This window comes from Podarcis raffonei, chromosome 1 (genome assembly GCF_027172205.1).
Source record: "Podarcis raffonei isolate rPodRaf1 chromosome 1, rPodRaf1.pri, whole genome shotgun sequence".
Lineage (NCBI taxonomy): Eukaryota > Metazoa > Chordata > Lepidosauria > Squamata > Lacertidae > Podarcis > Podarcis raffonei.
Window position 1 is genome coordinate 30,316,818 of NC_070602.1, and position 21,927 is coordinate 30,338,744.

Here is a 21,927-nt window from a genome sequence, read left to right on the forward strand (position 1 = left end):
TCATTCGCCTCTTAATTATCATATGACTTGGAAGAACATGAGACAAGTCTCCAGTCTGATGCCCCCTGCCTCCTGGGAAACATAAAGAAAAGTGAGTCCCTTTACTTCCTCCTCAGAAAGCCACTACACCTTTTCATCCAGAATTTGGCAAACTTAACCCACTCCGGAGGGTCTCCCAGGCTTGTAAATTCCATCCATTTTGGCCAAAAGGGGAAAAAATGTATAGTCCATTTTTGGATTTCCCATTCTGCTGAATGGAGAACGCAGAGCCTCATTTTACACAGAATGGATTGGAACCCAAATTACAGAATCAACGTGAAAAGAGCAAAGAACAACCCAGAAACAGATGGATTTTGTTTTAATGCACAAACGCAGATGCAAGGTGAAGCTTGGGGCCTATTTTCACTCCTAAATGTGAGAAAATAAAATAAATGAAATGAAAGATGGTCCATTCCCCATAATTCTGTAGAGAGAAGCTACACTGGGGGCTTTGTAATTAACTAAAATAGAATTACTCTGTCCCACAACCACTCAGCACAGAGCACTGCGCTGCAGTCACTTTCAGAGTGGTCCACCAGAAAGCCCTTCTCTGGAAGAGGGGGAGGCTCAAACTTATTCTCCTTGTGGAGAACATATACATCAGGTCTAACTTTGGAATAGCTACCCCTGCCCCCCACCCCACCCCAACAGAAACCTACAAGGAGCATTCTGTTCCATTTTACATCCTCTAATTCAAAAGTCCTCTTTCTGTCAGGACTGAACAGCACTTGGCTGCTGCTGCAGAAGCACACGGCTATTTTTGATGTACGTTCAACAACTGTTACAGTGAAGTGACTGCCAGCTATTGTTAGGAGGCATTTCCTGGTTCTGTAGCATCGGCTGATGAATAATATTACCATAACTCTGTATTAATGCATCTTCTGTCATTCGCCCCCCGACACACACATTTTGAAGTGGTAATAGGTGCTAAGGGATATACATACTGAATATAAATGAGGACCTTGAGGGTGTCCAATGATCCTATCTCACAGGATTGCTAACATGTTAACAGCTGAAAGCCATGGAAATCGACAGTGGCCCTTCTTTGTAAAGTTGCCGAGCATGACTTCACTGTCACAAGCAAAAATAAGGGTCAACCCATAATAACAATCAAACATGACAAGCATGAGGATGCACTTACTTTAAATGAACAAGGCCCTGGAAGTCTCAGGGTTGAAAGAAGATGTGACACAGGAGACCTTCCCCAACCCCTTTAAAGCAGCCATTGGAGGCTCCAGTTTTGATCAGAGCAGTGGCAGGAGGGCAGGGCAGCGCTGATATATTTTTATTGTATAGCAGTATACAAATATTTTTATAAATAAATAAATTCAGTGCTTGTCATGGAATCATAGAATTGTAGAGTTGGAAGACTCTAGGGTCATCTAGAATGGTCTAGTCCAGCCTTTCTCAACCTGTGAGTCCCCAGATGTTGTTGAACTACAACTCCCATCACCCCTAGCTAGCAAGGCCAGAGCTCAGGGACGATGGGAGTTGTAGTCCAACAACATCTGGGGACCCACAGGTTGAGAACCGCTGATCTAGTGCAACCCCCTGCAATGCTGGAATTTCAAATATAGCATCCATGGCAGATGGTCATCCAACCTCTGCTTAAAAACCTCCAGTGAAAGAGAGTCCACCACCTTTCCAAGGGAATCCTTTCCACTCTCAAACAGCTCTTACGATCAGAAAGTTCTTCCTGGTGTTTAGTCAGAATCTCCTTTCCTGTCACTTGAAGCCATTGGTCTGGGTCCTACCCTCCACAGCAGGAGAAAACAAGCTTGCTCCATCTCGCATGTGACAGCCCTTTAGATATATGCAGGCGGCTATCATTTCTCCTCTCTGTCTCCTCTTATCTGGGCTAAACACACCCAGCTCCCTCAACCGTTCCTCACCGGGTTTGATTTCCAGACTCATTTCAGCTTATCCATATCCTTAAACTGTGGTGCCCAGAACTGGATACAGTACACCAGGTGTGGTCTGACCAAGGCAGAATAAAGTGGGACTATTACTTCCCTTAATCGGGACACTATACTTCTGCTGATGCAGCCTAGAAGATCCTTTTCACATGTACACTGCTTGCTACTGACCCAAATGGTAAGGATTGCAAAGCGTTTCATTTTTCACTTGGGTACCCTGCAGCCTGACTCCACATTCACCAAGAGTCTCAACTCTCAGCTCTCACTCGTTTCTAAAAACATAACACGCCCCAAATCTTATTTCAGTTATTGGGAAATATACAACAGCTTCTACTTGCAAACCAAAGAACCCATTTTGTCAGATTGCTTGCATCCCTTCTCCCAGGCCCCATACCTTGAATTGTCCTCTTGAAGAAGGCTTTGCATGCTTCACAGGACGCCACTCCATAATGGTACCCGGATGCAATGTCCCCGCACACTAGGCACAGCCTCTTGGGGATGGCGTTCAGCATATACTCGCACTTGGTGGGCGAGTCTTCCATGATGGCGCTGGCGCAGTCGTCGTACCGTTTGCGGCAGGGCCCTCCACCAATCCCCGCACTGCTGAACATGGGTGGTGAATCCAGGCCATTGGGGTGGCCACCTATAGTGATGCCATAGCCACCGCTGGCGTCAGATGATCCACTTGGGCTGTGGTGGCTGATGGCGTCGATGCCGGAAGATGGGCTGGATGGCTCAGTCTTGATGAAGGATCCACAACTGGAGGTGAGGTGCCGCTCATCTGTGGACATTCTGCCTAACAGCCTGTGGGTAGGAAGCACAGGAACCTATTAGCTGATGGGGACACACACACACACACACACACACGGAACTGGAACAGAATCTGCTTCAACATTTGATTGTTAAAAAGTACTTTTCCAAAAGAAACCAGAGTCCTTTTTGTTGGGGATAATTCAGACTGAAATTCCCAGGTGTCAAAAAAGGTTGTTTATGTATGCCACTACTGCGGCCTGTGTTTCGTTAGCCCAAAAATGAAAAACAAGCGAGTTCCCAACTAAAGAAGAATGGCAATTTAAGCTGATGAAATATGTGCAGCTTGCAGACTTAACATAAAGAATAAGCGAAGAAGAAGAACGTACGTTTAGAGAAGATTGGAAAATGTTTATTGAATATATGGGAAATAATTGTGCACAGCTAAAAACGCTGGCAGTATTAAGATAAATTCAACAGTGTAAATAAGTTTTGATGGATCCAATAATGGAATGCTGAATGGTATAGTTTTTGTAAAATATGCAGGGATTCATGATATGTAAAATCAACTATGGAAAGAGAAGAAGGGAAGTCATTGTTATCTTAAGGATGTAAAAATGAGTATTTTAAATTGTAAAACAGAAATATATATGTGTGTGTGTGTGTGTGTGTGTGTGAGAGAGAGAGAGAGAGAGAGAGAGAGAGAGAGAGAATCTATTTCAACATTTGAAACCATGCATTGAAATATAGTGTGTTTAACATTTACTCATTTATACATACATTCACCACTACCATGATGGTTATGCTAGATAACTTGGTTTTATTTCTTCAAAAAATATCCAAAAAACAGATGTGTGGGGTGGGGTGAGGACTTTTTTCTTGTAGCTAAAGCCACAGAGCCTATCAGAAGCTTTCAGAATCTGCCTTGGGACAAACTTCTCGTCATTTTAATTTATAATTTTAATTCAGTAGGATGCCTTCTTAGTAGCTTAATCAAACTCAGAAACATGAGAACCTTTTCTGAGTCACCCCGGTTTACTTCACAATTCACAGTGCACACAGAGCTGATGAACACCACTAGTACATATATTTCAACCAAACTGGGTATTGTTGGGTACTACCATCATTACCCATTTCCCACAGTATATCTGTGCATATATTATAATTATTATTAATTGGTTTAGATGCAACTAACTTATCTCGCTAGTGGACGGCCACGCAAGGCAATTCCCCACTCCTCCTCCAAATGCCCTCTTGTCCCCCAAATAGGCTGGGGGGTGTTGGGGAAAAAATCCCAGAATAATATGATGGGGGGAGGCTGTTCCATCAGGCAAGCAGACATGCTTCACTGATGGAGCAATTCCCTTAGTGCTACATTGAATTCCACCCATTAAATTCCTATCCTGCCCTTCCTCCCAGGGTGATGTACCTGGAAGTGGTTGGATGAACCAAATGTTCTGTTGACATCAGAATGGAAATTTTGATAATTGCCATGATTAATGTTTAGGAGTCTCAAAACCAGATACATGAACAGTTGTAGTGACAGACATTGGGCATACGGAAAACTTTGCTGGAACTGGAAAAATGCTGTAAAAAATTAGAATTTTGCACTATCGAAGCCACTGGTCTGACATTTTAAAAAAAGAATTCTTATCTTCAGATTATAGTGATCCTTCTAGCTAATTATGAGTCTTCCTTGTGAGGAATTATTAAAGCATTTGGGGCCTTTTTTATTTAGAAAAAAGAGGGGCATTAAAGAAGTTTCTAAAATTAAGAAGGGTGCAGAGAGAGTGAATAGAGCAAAACCCTCATATAGCCCCAGAACCACCAAAATTAATTCACCATATGAAAACGATTAGTAGTGGATTCAGGACAGACCAAAAAAAAAGTGATTCTTTACACAATGCATAATTAGCATATAAAATGCATTGCAACACGATGTGACGGTCACTTGCTCAGATTGCTTTATCAATGTTAGTGTTGATAGTTAAATAAAACCTCCATATTCCAAAGCAGCATGCTTTAAAATAAAGATGAGGATAAACAAGGGAGGGCTGTTGCCTTCGTGCCTGGCTAGCCAACTTTCTAGACGCATGTGATTTGCCAATCTAGATGACACTTGGCCTAATCTGTTCAAGGTTTTCTCATGCTCTTAGGTTGTTTCTTTGAGGTTTCAACTGCACTATTCACCATCTATCCAATAAAATTTCCACAGTTGTTGTTTTTTGAATGCCATTACATATTTGTTGTTCTGCTGACCCAATTCAGAATTATTGCAAGTATTCAAAAGACACCTGAAATCTAAATCAGCAAAGTCTTGTGGACATTATACAAGGGCAAAGTTTTCCTATTTGTTTTCCACCATGAGGAAACATTTTACTTGGCTCTAGCTACTTTATGAGGAATGTGAAAGGGGAAGAGATTTGATCCAATTCTCCTGTGACCTGGCAAGGGAAACTCTATTACTATTCCTGGCCCCACATAATAGGCTCAGAGGTTCTAAACATTGTGTTCTTTTCGTTCTTTTTAAAAAAAGGTCATTTCCTAAAGCCCCTTATAGGACTATAAGATCATTGCCACTCTCTGGATCTTCTCCAAATGGTCTCATGCATTTCCTGAACTGTGGTGCCCAGATAAGAACGCAGACCCTGAAACACAGATGGGACAGAGGAGTGGAGTGAGAGGCTGCTTCCTAAATACGAAGCCCAAACAGTTCTCTATATGGCTTAACATGCCATTTGCTCTCTGAGCCATGTATCACATTGCAGATTGATATCACTGGATAGCCATTCTTCCCTCAGATTTCTCTCAGCATGGTATATTAGCCACTTTGCAGCTATTATATCCATTAGCTTCTGCAATCCTTCCTACTACTTAAAAACTCAAGGGTGGGATCTAAATGGCTGTGTGAGGAACTTCTCTGCGGCAGCAGGAGTGTCTCAGGCACAAGCCTCACTTTTTAGCAGTGCAGCCAGAAAAAACTCCCCAAAAGTCAATGAAGCTTTCAGAAAATGTTTCAGGGCACTGTGCATTGGAATGGGAAATTAGGAAAGCCCAATGTGTGTTCGCTCACATAGAAGCTTGTGCATGCGGCTCTTTGGATTTCTGTGTGTGTGTTTGTGAAGTTCTATTACCTACGATGAATTTCTCATAAACATTCACAACGTTTTTTCTCTCTCTCAAAAGCTCTGGCACTACTTAAAAAGCAGCGGCTGTTTTCTCTGTCTGTGGCCAGTGATGATTTGTCTGTTTGATGATGAGGATGATGTGTCACTTACTACAAAAAAATAATCTCAAAGTGACTTACATTTTTAAACACACACACACCTTACAATGCCAAATTAAAATACATCAAAAGTCTTTTTTTAATTAACTACTCAAATAATTTCTATCAAAAAGTATCAATCAGACTTCAGATGTTCAGCTCTTAACCAAGTTTTGGGCCATATACCATCTTCAGGGGTTATTGCATCATGTCCCAAACCACAGACCTTGCATGAGACCTGGCAGTCAAGGGATTAATAGTATTTAATAGTCATGATGCTGCCACTAAATTCAGAAGTATATGACCAGAATTCTTAGAGCTCTTTGAATGATTATTTTATTTTATTACAGTTTGGGTCTGTTCACCATATTTCCACTTCTCCCCCTCCTTCGCTTCTTCTCTGTCCCTCCCTCCCTTCTTCCCTCCCTCCTTCCCTCCCTCTTCTTCTTCCCTGAAAAGCAATAACTACACGGCTTAATTTCACAGACGTTGCTCGTAGATCCTAAATTCAAATCTCTTAATGACTGCAGCTGATCTACTCTGATGTCACCGAAAGCACTTTAGCCAAGAGTACACTACTAGGTCCAAGCTAATATTTCAACCAAAGGAGTAGGGCAGGTAGTAAGAAAACTTTATGGGGGAAATGAAAACACAGGTGTGGCACTCATACCTATTATAGAATCACAGAATCATTGAGTTGGAAGGGACCCCAAGGGCCATCTAGTCCAACCTCCTGAAATGCAGGAATCTGAGTGCAGAACTTGACATTTATCCCTATTGATTTTACATTATGTTCCTGTAGTTGTTTGCAAAGATAAAAGGACCCATCGCTGATTCCTAGTGGTCCGTGGTGCAGCAATAAAACTGCCAGCCCATTTGCAAAGCTAAGCAAGGTCTGGGATGGTTTCAAATTGGATGGGAGTCAGCGTGCTGAGATTTCTTCATGGCAGGGGGTTGAACCTTGAGGTCCCATCCAATTCTATGATTCTATGTTACATTATGCTCCGCTTTTCCATTTTCTCATTATCCGCTGTGAGCTGGCCACCTACAAACATCAACATTTGCATCCACATTCAGCTCATTTAACTTCCCTAACAAGATGTGCATAGCTCTATGGTGAACGTGTGAGTAATGTCCAAGAAGCAGTTTATACACTACTTTCCCTTTGACCACTTACTACCTAATCACATCATGAAAAGCTATATATTCATTTTAATGAACACATTAATCTTGATTCTTCACGATGCTCAGTTTGTCCAACCCAGATGTGTCCCCTCAAAATCCCACTGATTTTGCCTTAAAACAACTTTTTATTTATTTTATTTATCTATTATATTCCTTAGATGCTTTTCTCACCAAGCAGCTCAAAGCAATTACATTAAAGCCAACAATAAAAAACTAAAAACACAGCAATACAAATAAATACTAAAAACACAGCTAAACAAAGTTTCCAAATGAGCCCATTTTGACAGTGCATCAGAAGCTGTTGTTGTTGTTGCTGCTGCTGTTATTAAACACAGACACAGAACAGTAGGTCTCAGGGCAGGTTACAATTTAAAATTCAGAATTAAAAACAGTTAAAACTGTGCATCAGATCCTTTCTAGACCACTTTATTAATATATATCCCATACAATACTTTTGTAACTGGAACCCTCTGTCCTCTTGCTAAACCCTCATTTTGGCTATTCCTACCTAATGCCTTTTGAAGAAATGGAGGCAGTGAGAGGTTTTACTTTCTTGGGCTCCATGATCAATGCAGATGGTGACAGCAGCCATGAAATTAAAAGACACCTGCTTCTTGGGAGAAAAGCAATGACAAACCTAGACAGCATCTTAAAAAGTAGAGACATTGCCAACAAAGGTCCGTATAGCAAAAGCTATGGTTTTCCCAGTAGTGATGTTGGAAGTAAAAGCTGGACCATAAAGAAGGCTGATCGCTGAAGAATTGATGCTTTTGAATTATGGTGCTGGAGAAGACAAGAAGATCAAACCTCTCCATTCTGAAGGAAATCAGCCCTGAGTGCTCACTGGAAGGACAGATCCTAAAGCTGAGGCTCCAATACTTTGGCCACCTCATGAGAAGAGAAGACTCCCTGAAAAAGACCCTAATGCTGGGAAAGATTGCGGGCACAAGGAGAAGGGGATGACAGAGGATGAGGTGGTTGGACAGTGTTCTCGAAGCTACAAACATGAGTCTGACCAAACTGCGGGAGGCAGTGGAAGACAGGAGTGCCTGGCGTGCTCTGGTCCATGGGGTCACGAAGAGTTGGACACGACTAAACGACTAAACAGCAACAACAACAACCTAATGTCTTTTAGCTACTCTCACCTATTTTCTAAATAGCCAAAGCTTTGTAATAACTGAGGAAAATCCTTTTAAAATATAAGATGGGGAAGTAAATTCATTTTAATCCTTGTTTCTGTTCTATTAACATTTCAGAAGTATTTTCTCACTGAGCATGAGGACTAGAATTTTCTTTTTTTTAATATATGGAATTCCCATGATCCCAACATGATCTCATAAACTGCACATATGCACCCCAGTGGCATGCCACCTATGGGACAGGTATTGCCCAAACCAGTTTTTAAAAGATGGGACACAATTTTGAATTAAATATACTCCTTTCTACTTTGACTTGAAAAAATTACTATAGCCTCTCCCAGGCAGTTTCCACCAGAAAGCATATAAGCTGTTTGTTTTTCACAGATGCTTATTGCGGAATAATGTACGTACATATTCACAATAAAATACTTGCTGCATTTAGAAAAAATATTGGTGCCTTTATATACACATAACTTAATCTGTGTGGGTTATGTAGAGTGTAAGAATACGGTTTTGGGTGCAGATTGGCACACCAATCACAAAAGAGTCACTTGAAAATCAGCTTGCATTGAAACACTAGGCAAAAACTATTCCCCTATGCTGGATTGAAATAAATATTTGTTTAACCTCAGAGCTTCAGTTCAGGATAAAGAAATACTCCCTCTAACTTGGGGAGCATTCAACTATGTTAGAGTAGACCCATTAATTAACATGATTAAGTTAGGTCTATTAATTTCACTCTGAGTAAAACCTACTTGAATACCACCCAAAGGCTATAGATTATGTAATCTGGAATAAATTGTAATGGCTGCTAAAATGTATAAACAAAGGAAACTTGGAAACATAAATAAAATAAAGATTGACCTTTTAAAAAGTTCAGCCCTTACAATGAAGGTAGACGTAGTGAAGTTCTGGAAAAGAAACCAATGCAGCAAGGAGAGTGGTTAGCAAAATATAAATTGTGGGTGGTGATTAAAGATATCATTCTAATTTTCTGGTTATGAGTTGTAGACCTGTAGCACAGAGGAAACTAGGTAGTAAGTTTGCATTGTCTTGCTTGATAGAAAGTACCATGGACAGCTCTGACTGTGTGCTCATTTCAATGCAATCCATAACATAGCATACTGTGCATAGGAAGCATTTGATAGTTTTTTGCTGCATTTTTTGCAGCATTTTGTTGTTTGCTTAAGAATCAATTAATTAAATTGATTATGCATTATTGGCAATATAGGCAATTGCTTAATTGCTTTGCAGCAAGTTTGTCTTGCTGTGGATCAATTAGCAAGACTGATTAAAACAAGAGTTGATAAAAATTAGTATTTTCTGAAAATATGCCTAGAGGGGGAATTTATAGAACATAAAAAAAGCTAAAGGAGAGTGCTTTGAGGGGAAAAACGTATTTTTCTTCTACACAACCACTTTGCAAAGGATCAAAAAATTAAGAAGGGCCCTATTCTGTGTAGATCCTGAGTCAGTCTCTACCAGTGAGGAACAGATATCATTAGGAGTGAAGTAGGTATTTTATGCATTTAAATTACACCGTAATCTGAAGAGTTCAAATTTTGGTCTGTGGAATTTTTCTTAACTTCATCTCTTTAAATAGCTCCCCCCAGTCCTCCATCTCACCTCTCACATTGCTTTTGAAACAGCACTCAAGATCAATAACAGTTTGCCAGTGGTGTTGGGTCTGCAGTTTGAGACCAATGAGGATAAACCTTCTTTGGGTGCATGGAACAAGTTATGTGGTAGATCCCAGCTTTTGATTTTGTTCTTTGCTCTATCTGAATTGCCTATTTCATCAGAGCACGTAAGAAAAGTCTGTTGTATTGGTTCATCTCGCTTGGCATTTTGTTTCCAGCTGTGGCCAGCCAGATGCTTTGCAAGCAACAACCCACTACAGCATAAATCAAGAAAGGACATCAATCAATCTAAAGACTGCAATAAACCCAGGTTCATAGGGCCAAAAGTACAGTCACATTTGAACCAGGGAACCAGACCAACCCACCACCTTTTGCCTACTCCACACTGTGCACCAACTTCTCTCCTCTGCCTTTTACAAATCTTCCTGTGAGCAAAGAATGAATAAATCGCTTCATTTCAAATAGGAGAGCTGTTTTAGATTTTGGTTCTCTGGCTTCTTTCCAACCAACAGCAATACTTAGTAATTTTGTTTTATTTATTTGCGTAATTTGAATCCTGACCTTAAAAAACTCTGTGAGGGTGGCTTACACATAGTATAGCAGAAACGGTAACAGTAAAACACAGTTTTAAGCAAATTACCAAGGTTGCAATGCATAATCATAAGGCAATATCAAAGACCTCAAACTCAAATTTAAAATTCCAGTGATTTTTTTAAAAAAATCTGCCTGTTGCTGAAATAACAGTGGTAGGTGCCCTGTGAGCAGAACTCTTTTTCCTAGAAAAATAGGAGCCAGTACTCATCATGAAGTTGTTACAGTATATGTGTCACACTTTTTAACAACAACCGAAGAGGTGGCCTTAAGTACCCCCTTGGGAAGACAGGCGAACTAATGCCAGTGTATTGGAAGAAGCAAAGATCACCAGTGTCAAAGCAATGATTCTTTAACATCAACTTCCTTGGACTGGTCATGTTGTGCGGATGCCTGATGATCGTCTTCCAAAGCAACTAGTCTATTTTGAACTTAAAAATGGAAAGCGTAATGCCGGTGATCAACAAAAGAGGTTTAAAGACTGTCTCAAGGCAAATCTAAAAAAAAATAGTATAAACACTGACAACTGGGAAACACTGGCCTGCAAGCACTCCAGTTGGAGAACAGCCTTTACTAAAGGTGTTGTGGACTTTGAAGACACTCGAACTCAGGAAGCAAGGGAGAAATGTGCTAAGAGGAAGGTACGTTTGGCAAATCCACACCATGATCAACTCCCACCGGGAAACCAATGTCCCCACTGTGGAAGGACGTGTGGATCCAGAATTGTCCTCCACAGTCACTTACAGATTCATTGTTTATGGAAGACAAATCTTACTCAGCTACGAGTGATCGCCAAAGAAGAAGACCCCCTTTAAAAAAAGCATGGCCTGTGAGCCTCTTTTACAGAACGTTTCATAATTGGTGGTGCTACCACTGAAAAGGCCTTATCTGTGGTTGCCACCTACAATAGCTTGCAAAAAGGCCCTGACAATGACTGTGAACAGACTTGCTTACAGAGGAAGCAAAACTATAGTGGAACTATAGCACAGAGGAAGATTACATGTTTTGAATGCAGAAAGTTTCTATCCCTAGTGAGTCCAGCACAAAGGATTTCAGATACCAGGCTGTGAGAAATAGCTCAACCTGAGACCTCTTCCAGCTGAAGTAGTTGGTCCTGAACCAATTGCCTGAGTGAACTGTAAAAACCAGGAGTACCCAGTCAGTGCTCCCCAACCTGGAAAGCCTGTCTCGAGACAGGGCTCCAGAGGGCAGTTTTGCTGGCAGCCTGAGGAGAACTGGGTTATATTAGGTCTATTGATGTGGAAGTTGGCTGAGACCCAGTTCTTCCAAATGAATCGAAGAAATTGATTTTTTTCTTTCCCATGGAGGAGATGGGGAGATTCAATTCCAGGCTCTGCTGTGAAGGGGTGGGGGTAGCAGATACTTGGGTCCAGACTTCTGAACAAAAATATATTCAGTAGATTAAAAACAGAGAGACTTTCCCCCCTCCTTTCAGGAGTGCCAACTTGAATAAAATGTGTTTCTTGGGGGGGGGGACTTAGTAGACTGGGGAAATGCTGTGGACATAGTGTAACTTGATTTCAGTAAGGCTTTTGACAAAGTCCCCATGATATTTTCATGGGGGTCTGAAATGAGACCCCCCGCCAAATGTATTCCTATTCAGAGTGGGAGCAATGCTGTTCTAGGAAACATTGTCGTCACTCTGAACTGGCTTCAGTTGGCCCTCAGTGGTACTGTCATATAGCTAAATCTGACTGACTTTTGTAGCATGGCGATGTCATCCCATTATATTCTGTTGGCTAGGGGTATCAGCCATGTGATTGACTGAAGGAAACACAGCAATAAGAAGCAAACACAACAGCACCATAACAGCAGTAACAGTGAGGGGAAAGAATAGCAGAGAGATATGACAAATAGGAACATTTGTGTACTTCGTGGGATTCTTTGAGAACTATTCCACTCACACACAAAAGTTGCACTTTTAGCCGAAAATGCAGAAGGGGCAAACCTTTGGCACAGCCCTAGAATCCAACACCATCTATAAGATCAATAGAAAGCAGCCAGTCCTGGATGACAAATTGCAGTCTAATTCAGTGCATCTTATGGCATGGAAAGTAATGATAGGCAATTAGTTCTTTTCAATTAGAGTTTGTTATCCATGATTTTTCTGGATGTATTAATATGAAGAAGTGTGAAAAGGAAGACTGGGGGTTTGACTGTGCACACAGGAGCATATAGATATATCTGAGCCAGATTCAAAACAGTCATGCACAAATGGGAGGAATGACAGCAACTAAAGACCAGAGATGGGGGGAAATGAAGTCACACAAAAATGTCTAGTGAGGGCACATTAAAAGCAAAGATTCCAGAATGAAATGCACCAATATATCTGCAGAGCGAGCTCACATCTGGGATGGAATAGGCAGCTACATAGCAGCTCTGAAATTATCTGAACATCTTTTAACTATACCCACACAACACCCAGGCATGCATACTCCTTGAAGCTGAACCCCCCCCCAAATTTTTGTTTGAGGGGGGCCAGGCCCCCTCAATGTTCATCATGGGAGGAGCTGGGAATTCAGCAGCACAGCTTCAGTGATAGCTCCTCCTCCTCCTCCCACAGAGGGGAAGGCGGTTGGAAGCAGCCCCTTGCCCATGGTGGTGGCATGAGGAGGAGGAGGAGGAGGAGCCACTGGCCACTGGAGCTGTGCTGCCGTCACATTCCTAGCTCCTCCAACCTGGCGCGACGTCCAGATGTCAACATCCTAGCAAGGTGACGTCCTGGCATGATGTCGTCATGCTCCCAATGTCCTGATGTAATGTCACGATGTCACACGTGTCCTCCCCCCCCTCAATTTCACATACAAGATGTCACCTCTGACAACATCTGTAACCTCACTATGGAGTTTCAAATAATGTGCATTAAATATAGAATGTATATAGCCCCATCCATTGGGCTACCTGTACCGATGTACCCTCAAAACAATTAACTGTATGCCAGAAGGTACATTTTCAACACCTACTTTAACATATCCAGCTTAAGTGGTCATTTCCAATGCTATTTTTCCCCACCACAAAGGCTTTCACTGAGAATGTACAATGTAGGGCTATACAACACATCCCGTTTTCAGACATTTGAAATGTATATGACCTGTATTCAACTAAATAGTTGTGTTAGCCCAACAACTTTTAGCTGTGCAATGTAACTTACCTGCCCCCTCCCTGTACACATCATGCACACCACCTAAATTTGCTCAGATTGGGGAGGGGCAGGGGGAAGATACATTGTGAAGCTAAAAGGTCTTGTGTTAGCAAGACTACTTAGTTGAACACCACTTTATCTTATCAGTAACAGATCATCCACACAACCACTACTGTGTGTGTGTGTGTGTGTGTGTGTGTGTGTGTGTGTGTGTTTCTAGGGGCAGCATTTTGAATTTAATATGGAAATGGTGACGTAGACAAATTTGTGCTTTGCCAGATCCTCAGCACTAATTTAACACATCACTGCAAATGTCTTTAAAAGGCTTAAGAAAATCCAGCAGGACATTCTTCTGCACAAGCTTCACCAAAATGCACTACCTGTTTAACTCCCGTTCATCTCAATGTATCTACTCATTTTTAGCATTCATATTCTAGGCCTTCACCACAAGGTCAAAGGTCTGGTCACAATATAATTCAAAGTATATGGTGAGTAATTCTGAAACATATATCTTCATAAAACTTGTTGCCATCAACACTCCATCCATTCCAAAATACCTCAAATTTCTGAAAGCAAAACAGGCAGTAGTATACTCACATCATCCAAAGGCCTGGTGAAATGTTTTCACCAGATCAAAGCAGGAGCTCAAGGAGGAGAGTGTTCAAAACTGAGGTGCCACTGCCAAGAAGATTCTAAATATGAATCCCAGCCAACCGAACATCTACTACTAATGGTATATCTAATATGGCATGTGCAACAGATCTAAAATCATAGCCATGATTATACTGGAAGAGGCACTCTTTGAAGCAGGTAGGCTCCAATTTGTTTATAGCTTTATGTGTCAGATGATGCTTGAATTCAATTTGGTGACAACTTGCTTGACACAACATGGTCTAACCTCCCTGCAAACAAACTGGGATGAAAGCTTAAGAACAGCATCTCTGGCAGTGACTGTGACAGCTTGATTGTTTTGGAGTCCATAGGTGCTACAAGTTGTTGGTTTTGTCCCTGCTGCTACAAAACTCCCTAAAATAATTTTAAGTGGCTCAGAAGTCCTGAAAGAGTATGAAATCCCTCTCCTTTTCCAGGTGCATTTATTACACCAAAAGGGGAGTAAGGTAAGTCAATGAGAAGAAAGCAAGTTATGAAGTTTATGTTGCATATAAAACGGATGTGATCAAAATGACTAGTGAAGTAAATTATTCCAGCAACAGCATTCTAAACAGAGCTAAGCAGGTCAAGGTGGGAATGGGGAAGGCCAGTGAAAAGAAGATTAATCGATAATCAAGATGGGGAAAGAGCAAGACTTTGATCCAGAGCAGTGTGCAGATAGCTCTGAGTCCAGTAAGCCCCTTTGCTGCTGTTGTTTCTTACTCTCCATCCCACACAGCAAGCTGCAATAAAAGTTGAAAGATCATCTGAGGCAGTTTGCGTTGTGATATGGCAAAGAAGAATTTCTATCAGCCACAGTGAACCAAGGCAGGCCACTTTCCATGCCTAAAGTGGCTTGCTAGATTGTGGCCCAGTGCATTAACCAAGGTCTCGGCAATGGAAATAATAAATAGCAAAATCTATTATTAATCCTTCATTTATTTTAACATGCTTTAACCAAGGACTGATGACCAAACTTAGATGTGACATCAGAAATGCATGAATACATGGGGATGGGCGGGGTGAGTGGGAAGAAAATGAAAAGCCTCTACATGGGGGATTTTGGATCAGGCCCAAGTCAGAGGGGAAGGCGTTTTTCCACTTTCACCCATGTGGGTTCCCCAGTACAAACCAGGCTCCCTGTAAGCCAGAGGGGGAAACAGACAGGTGAACTACCAAAACTGTATGCCTAAGCGACTGAGCAGGTGATCAGTGATAATGGAAGAATTCTTAGGAGGGTTAATAATAAAGATTCTGGCTTTTACATATTGAGCTAGAGCTGACAATCTAATCTGAGATTTCTAAAAGCAAATTAGAAGTCTGAACTTGAAAAACACGTCGAAGAACAGATATGAACAGAAATAATTGGGTATCAACAGCACCCTGAAAACCATGCAACTGGACATAATTGTATGGTGAGGGGGGAAAGGTGAGTCTAAGGGCTCAGATCTCAGGAGAGGGTGGCAAAATGTTATTGTTGTTGTTTAGTTGTGTCCGACTCTTCGTGACCCCATGGACCAGAGAATGCCAGGCACTCCTGTCTTCCACTGCCTCCCACAGTTTGGTCAAACTCATGCTGGTAGCTTTGAGAACACTGTCCAACCATCTTGTCCTCTGTCATCCCCTTCTCCTTGTGCCCTCAATCTTTCCCAACATCAGGGTCTTTTCCAGGGAGTCTTCTCTTCTCATGAGGTGGCCAAAGTACTGGAGCCTCAGCTTCAGGATCTGTCCTTCCAGTGAGCACTCAGGGCTGATTTCCTTCAGAATGGAGAGGTTTGATCTTCTTGCAGCCCACGGGACTCTTGAGAGTCTCCTCCAGCACCATAATTCAAAAGCATCAATCATTCAGCGATCAGCCTTCTTTATGGTCCAGTTCTCACTTCCATACATCACTACTGGGAAAACCATAGCTTTAACTATACGGACCTTTGTTGGCAAGGTGATGTCTCTGCTAGGCTATGTCAATTTTCCATTTTGGGGCAGTTTGTTCATGCAAATCCCAAAAATCTGCAATCCCTACCATCCAGACCTTGAAACTCTTTTAAAAGAATACACACACACACACAATGATCAGTCAGTAACTATGATGACTATATTACTTACAAAGCCCTATCACATTAGAACACCTTTATAACGAGCAAAGAAAATCCTTGACGGACACCCTTGTCAAATGGCCCCCCAAACCTGAGCCCTGCCTCTCCTGGGGATGCGAGAAGGGAAGCAATTCCCTCATATGGTTTTACAGACACATCTAGGATTGGATTCAATGGTCTATTTAAAGGGATGTTTGCTTTCCTGTTGCTAAATGTGGAAACGAACATGCCGCCCTTGGTGAAAGCTATTAGGAAGACGGCTGCCACCGACAAGGAAAAGAGAAGGGGGGAGCATGTTTTGGAGACACCCCCCACCCTGCGCACCCCACCCTCCTCCTCCTGCATGTCCTCCCTGCTGTGTGCGTTCCGCTTGCCCTTGGAATGCTATCACTTATTATCACACTGACTTCTCCAGATGGGGCATTTTGGCTATTGATCTGATAAATAAACAGCCTGCTCGCTCGATCAAAATGTTATTTTGCATTTCAATTACTGTTCACTAATGCAACCTTCATCCCGCCAAGAGCGCTGCTGGCAATGACACTCGACCTGGCACAGGCGCTGCGAGCAAACTCAGCGGCAGTGCCTGCTGCAGACACCTAACAGGATTACCACCCTCCATTAGGTGCATGGGAGAAGGAGAGATGGGAGACGACAGTCCTGCAAGGGAAGCGGACAGACGTAGGCAGAAAGGAAAGCGCGGCGGAGCATGATAGGATCAAGAAAGAGGTCACACACGCTCACATGGCAAGGTTTGGCCTGGCTAACTGGATTGCTCACTGGGCCCCTGATGGGTAACCCTGAAGTTGGATTGAGCCCAGTGCCCAAGATTTCAATGGTATAAGGACTGGAAATCAATTTGTGGTGATGGACCAGCAATATAAACATTGAAACAGAGAAGGTGGTATCTGCATACTGCTGCTGCTTTTCCCCCTCGCGCTGTTTTGGGATGAGAAGGTTTCTTTTAAATGTTAACTATATTTCTTCACCTCTCCTACCACCACCACTGGCTCAGCCACAGGACTAATTCTGCTATCGCTGGGTGGGTTTTCATAGCTTCCTGAGGGTGGCTGCAGGACGAAGAGAGGGTGGCTGCCTGCTAACTTCTTGGCTATCGAAACGCGAGACTTTGAGGACCCTGCTTGAAAAGAGACACTACTTAAACAAACTTTCTGTGGACACAGAGCACGCTAGCTGGAAACCCTGGGAAAGTGGTTCCCAACAACAATTGTCCGGTGGAACACAGGAAGGCCATATAAATGCCCAAAGCTGCCCATATGTACTTACAGTGAGTCAGCTAGACCACATTGCTCCAAATTTTTGAATCGTTCTTTTGAAATCTTTCCATTGACTTCATCAAGGTTCAACATTTTAAAAGCTGAAAACAAAACAACTTGACAGTGGATTATTTGGTTTTGTTCTTTCACGTGAACGTTGCCAGGGTTGAAAATCAGTATAAAAATGTTTTACAAACAAAATACCCATAAGAAGGACACCCAGCAACTCATCACGCAGCACACTCTGATCAGTTAGGATCTGCAAAGGTCCTCTGACTCTCCTCTCTTGCAGTTATTGATTTTTATTTATTCTTTTTTTAAAAAAGAGTTCTGTTATTATTTTATCACACTGTGTCTTGCAACAATTAAAGGTCACGTCATAAAAATCAATAAAACAGAACCTCCTACCCCCAAAAAAATACAAATAAATGACAGCCAAAGAGCATAATGTTGTAAGGCACTCTGGAAAGTTGTAAGGCACTCTGGAAAGTCCTGGAAGTCTAAACAAAATAAAAGCCCTGTGTTGCTTCTTTGAAGTATTGAGGACTGGGAAGCCTAACTGTGTTGCTTGCCCATCCTTAAGGATTGTAATGTCGCTGGCGGGTTTTGGAGCTGCAGTTTCCACCCACCCCCACATTCTTTCAAGTGTCCTTGCCCTATAAACCCTGTCCTCCTCTCCAAGCTTCCTGGGCCCCCATATGGGGTCAGGTTCCTCCCTTTCTAAAGCCAAGGAAAAGAAATGTCACTCAAGTTTGGGAGAGAAGAAGTCTGTTAAATAACTATAACCTTGAAGTCACTGGGGAGACGCTGGTGCTTACTCAAGGGCAGTCCTGGGGATAGTGTAATTAAGGGTGCATCAAAGAGAAGTTTTATTTGATTACGATCTTTACTTTAGACTGTGGTCCCAGGTGCCTCACGTGGAGACAGGAATATAGAAATGTCATACTCCTGAAACATAGCCTGATATCAGAAACCACTGAAGTTTGCATGCTACCATCTTTTCTTCTTCTTCTTCTTCTTGAAAAATCTCACTTATATAAATTTAGAATATCAGATACACACAATAGCTGACAATGCAACTAATAAAACATGCAAATCAAGAGATCGGGGTGGAGTTTCCATGAAAGAAAGCAAGAGAGATGATCCCCTGGAAAAAGGAAAGGGCACATCTGCATCTTAATGGATTGTAGGTGACAACGGCCTGGAGATGCCAATAGGTCATTTATTGAGAAACACATAAAGGTTTGGTTTTCTGCTCCACAAACTAGGACCCAAACCAATGGATTCAAATTACAAGAAAGGAGATTCCAACTAACGATTAGGAAGAAATTTCTGATTCAACAGTGGAACACAATGCCCTGGAAGGTGGTGGGCTCTCCTTCCTTGGAGGTTTAATGTACATCTGTCAGTGTGTGTTTTTTTAGCTGTGATTGCAGGGGGTTGGACTAGATGACCCTTGGGGTATCTTCCAACTCTAAAATTCTATGAATCTGTGGTTCCCAGTGCCCTCCAAGCTGGATCTGCACTAGAAATCTTTTTTTCAGATTCCTAGGTGTCTCCCAGGGTTGCAAGTGTAAGCAAGTGGGCGACTGCAATTCAGCATGAGAAATGTGATTAGCAAAACCATTTGTCTGATGTAATCTGTGGATTATAAAACTCAAGGTTGCTCCAGCAATGAAGGAACTCGCACCAAATCTCCATGTACTGCAGGAATATATCCTGACAAATCTTTAAGTCAGCAATTTATTCTTAATCCAGGGATAAGGAAACTTTTGCTTCTTTGCTGCAGGCCAAATGCAGCCCTCTGAGCCTCTCTATTCAGCCATCAAGACTCTCCCTGGGCCACAGCCCTAAGCCACACCTACTCTCCCTTGGCCACACCCTTCAGCAGCCCTGCTCTATGCTCAAGTGGTTTTGCCTGGCTGGAATGTGTCCTTGAAGTGTGATAATGCCTCTTGTTTGCTTGGGTGGAGGATGAATATATGCAGTTGAGTGGGAATGCAGTGTGTGGCTTTTGCATGCCTAGAATGTACCCTACTGTACAAAGCTGGAGTTGCATCCATTGCTCTACCCACCACTGGCACGTGCCCTCTGGAAATCTGTGAGCGAGGAAATGCAGCCCTCAATCTGATAAAGGTTTCTCATGTCTGCCTTAAGCCCAGCTATATAAAAAACATCAAGTGTTAATTTCTGTCTCTACACACATGTACACAGAAGCCAGGGGATGTGACTGTACTATAAATATTCAACCCCATCTCTCCAGGCAAATCTCTTCCCTTTGTTATGAAACTTGAAAATCACAATGGGTTATTTTGGGTGCTGCTCTAGAAACTGAACAAATCTGGGGAGGGGGGATGCCAGAGCAAAGCTAGCGTTGTCTCCCATTTCATAGAAGTATTTATTTCTCTGCAAGTCATGATGCCATGGGACACCAGAGACAAAGAAGTATCTGACACCAACCTAAAAATCTGAACTTTGCGGTGAGGGTGTTTCTCTTATTTGAAAGTACTAATTAGCAAAGATTGTATTTGCGCCTGACATCTGCTTCTGTCCTATAGGCCAAGTCAGGGTTGTTGGGTTGTGTGTTGTTGTTTTTTACTGATTATCAAAGTTAGGAAACTGTTGATAAGCGAAGAGTTAAAAATAAACAAAGCCATAGGAAATTGTCACATTACATAAATGAAATTCTCGGTATAATACAGGGAACTGAGCGAGATCAATATGATGTGTGAAGACAGAGAATCTATAAACCCACAACCGTCAGCCTCAACTACCGCATAGATCCCAACTGTTACTGCCTCGGATGCGATCTGTACCTTGAGCCCAGCTTCTTGAGGCTAAAAGGCAGAAGAGCATTTACAGTCAAAACTTAATGCTGCATTTACCTACCTCTTGCACTCCTAAGATTCTAAAATGGGTAGATTTCCACAGTTCATTCTGGACCAGCAGCTTTTAATAAATGAACATAGGGAAGCGATTGCAACACATGCTCAAGTCATACTGAACCAAAAGAAGAAAGAAAAGCTGTCCAATATCTTACACCGGACCGTTGGTACCACTCGTCACCTACGGACTCATTGTTAAAACCACGTTTATGGAAGATAATCTTACTTGGCTACGAGTGCTCGCCAAAGAAGAAGACAATGGAATCCTCATTTTCAAAACAACCCTTGTCATAAGCCTAGAAAACCTGGATCTATACTTGATAATCTGATAATGCTAATAGTCTTCACTTGGACCTTGATATTTTAACCTATGTGCAACTGTACCCATTCTATGTGCCTATTTTATAGGTTTTTCCCCTCTTTTAATTTCCATCTGTTATTATAACTGTTCTTTCTTTTATATGCATTATAAAATGAAATTAAATACATTTTTTAAAAAGCTAACCCCAAAACAACTCCAAGTAGGAAACAGTGCCTGCTGCTTCTCTGGCCTTCAGGGAAACCGCTCTGGTCATGCTCAGAACCTATGTATGATTCTGATAGGCTAACTCTGCTGCCACATAAGCAGTCCTGACTCCTCCTGTATCTGCTATAGTGGTTGTGCCAGACGGGCTCTTACCAACAGATGGACGATGGCATAAGAGCTTTCCTACTAGGGCTGACTTCCTTGCAGCCCAATCAGTCACATGGTTTTTCTGCTTGGAGACACCTGGGAGGGACCTCTTTGCCACAGCAATGCCTTTGGGTTGGAATTAGCTGAACGGTGCAGAGAGCTGATTGGTCAGATAACAGGAGATTGACAGGAAATAGTGGGTGGCTTTGGGGAAATGTTCGAAAATTGCTTGACATTTTCAGTGAGAGAGCTGTGCTCCGATGGCTTGGTGAATCTGCCTCCACTGCCTGGATCTCCAGTGATGCTATGGGCAGATGAGGCACACCAATGGAAGTGCTCCTTGGATTAGAAGGCAGGCACATTTGTAGTCCAAATGCCAGAGAAATTAGAACTCCCTGCAACTGATGCTTGAGAACTTTGAGTCACAAACATAGGGATACCATATAGTTCACCCTAACTGGGAGAAGGAGGCTTGGATTTGCAGCCAGAACAAGGGTGCGTTCCCTCTACTATAAAACAATCAGCTACAAAGATCTTCCAAAGCACATTCCCCTGGAAGCTAATGAACACCAGTGTCTGTGGCAAAAGGCTGAGATTTAAATCATGCCGATAATTTGTACTGGAGTTTGTTATAAAGAATGTACATAGATACCATGGCAT

The 21,927-nt window shown here is 42.2% G+C and overlaps 1 protein-coding gene across 5 annotated transcripts in view; it reads right to left on the bottom strand.

The window, feature by feature from the left end:
- The window catches only part of ESRRB (estrogen related receptor beta), a 153,493-nt gene that overhangs the window by 37,554 nt on the left and 94,012 nt on the right, over window positions 1–21,927 (bottom strand). For all 5 annotated transcript variants that reach the window (XR_008329158.1, XM_053378797.1, XM_053378802.1 and 2 more), the window contains one exon: window positions 2,350–2,759. Coding sequence is in view for 4 of the 5 variants with exons in the window: in XM_053378797.1 (XP_053234772.1) it covers window positions 2,350–2,759 (410 nt within the window). In the remaining variant the exon portion in view is untranslated. The remainder of the gene's footprint in view (window positions 1–2,349; window positions 2,760–21,927) is intronic.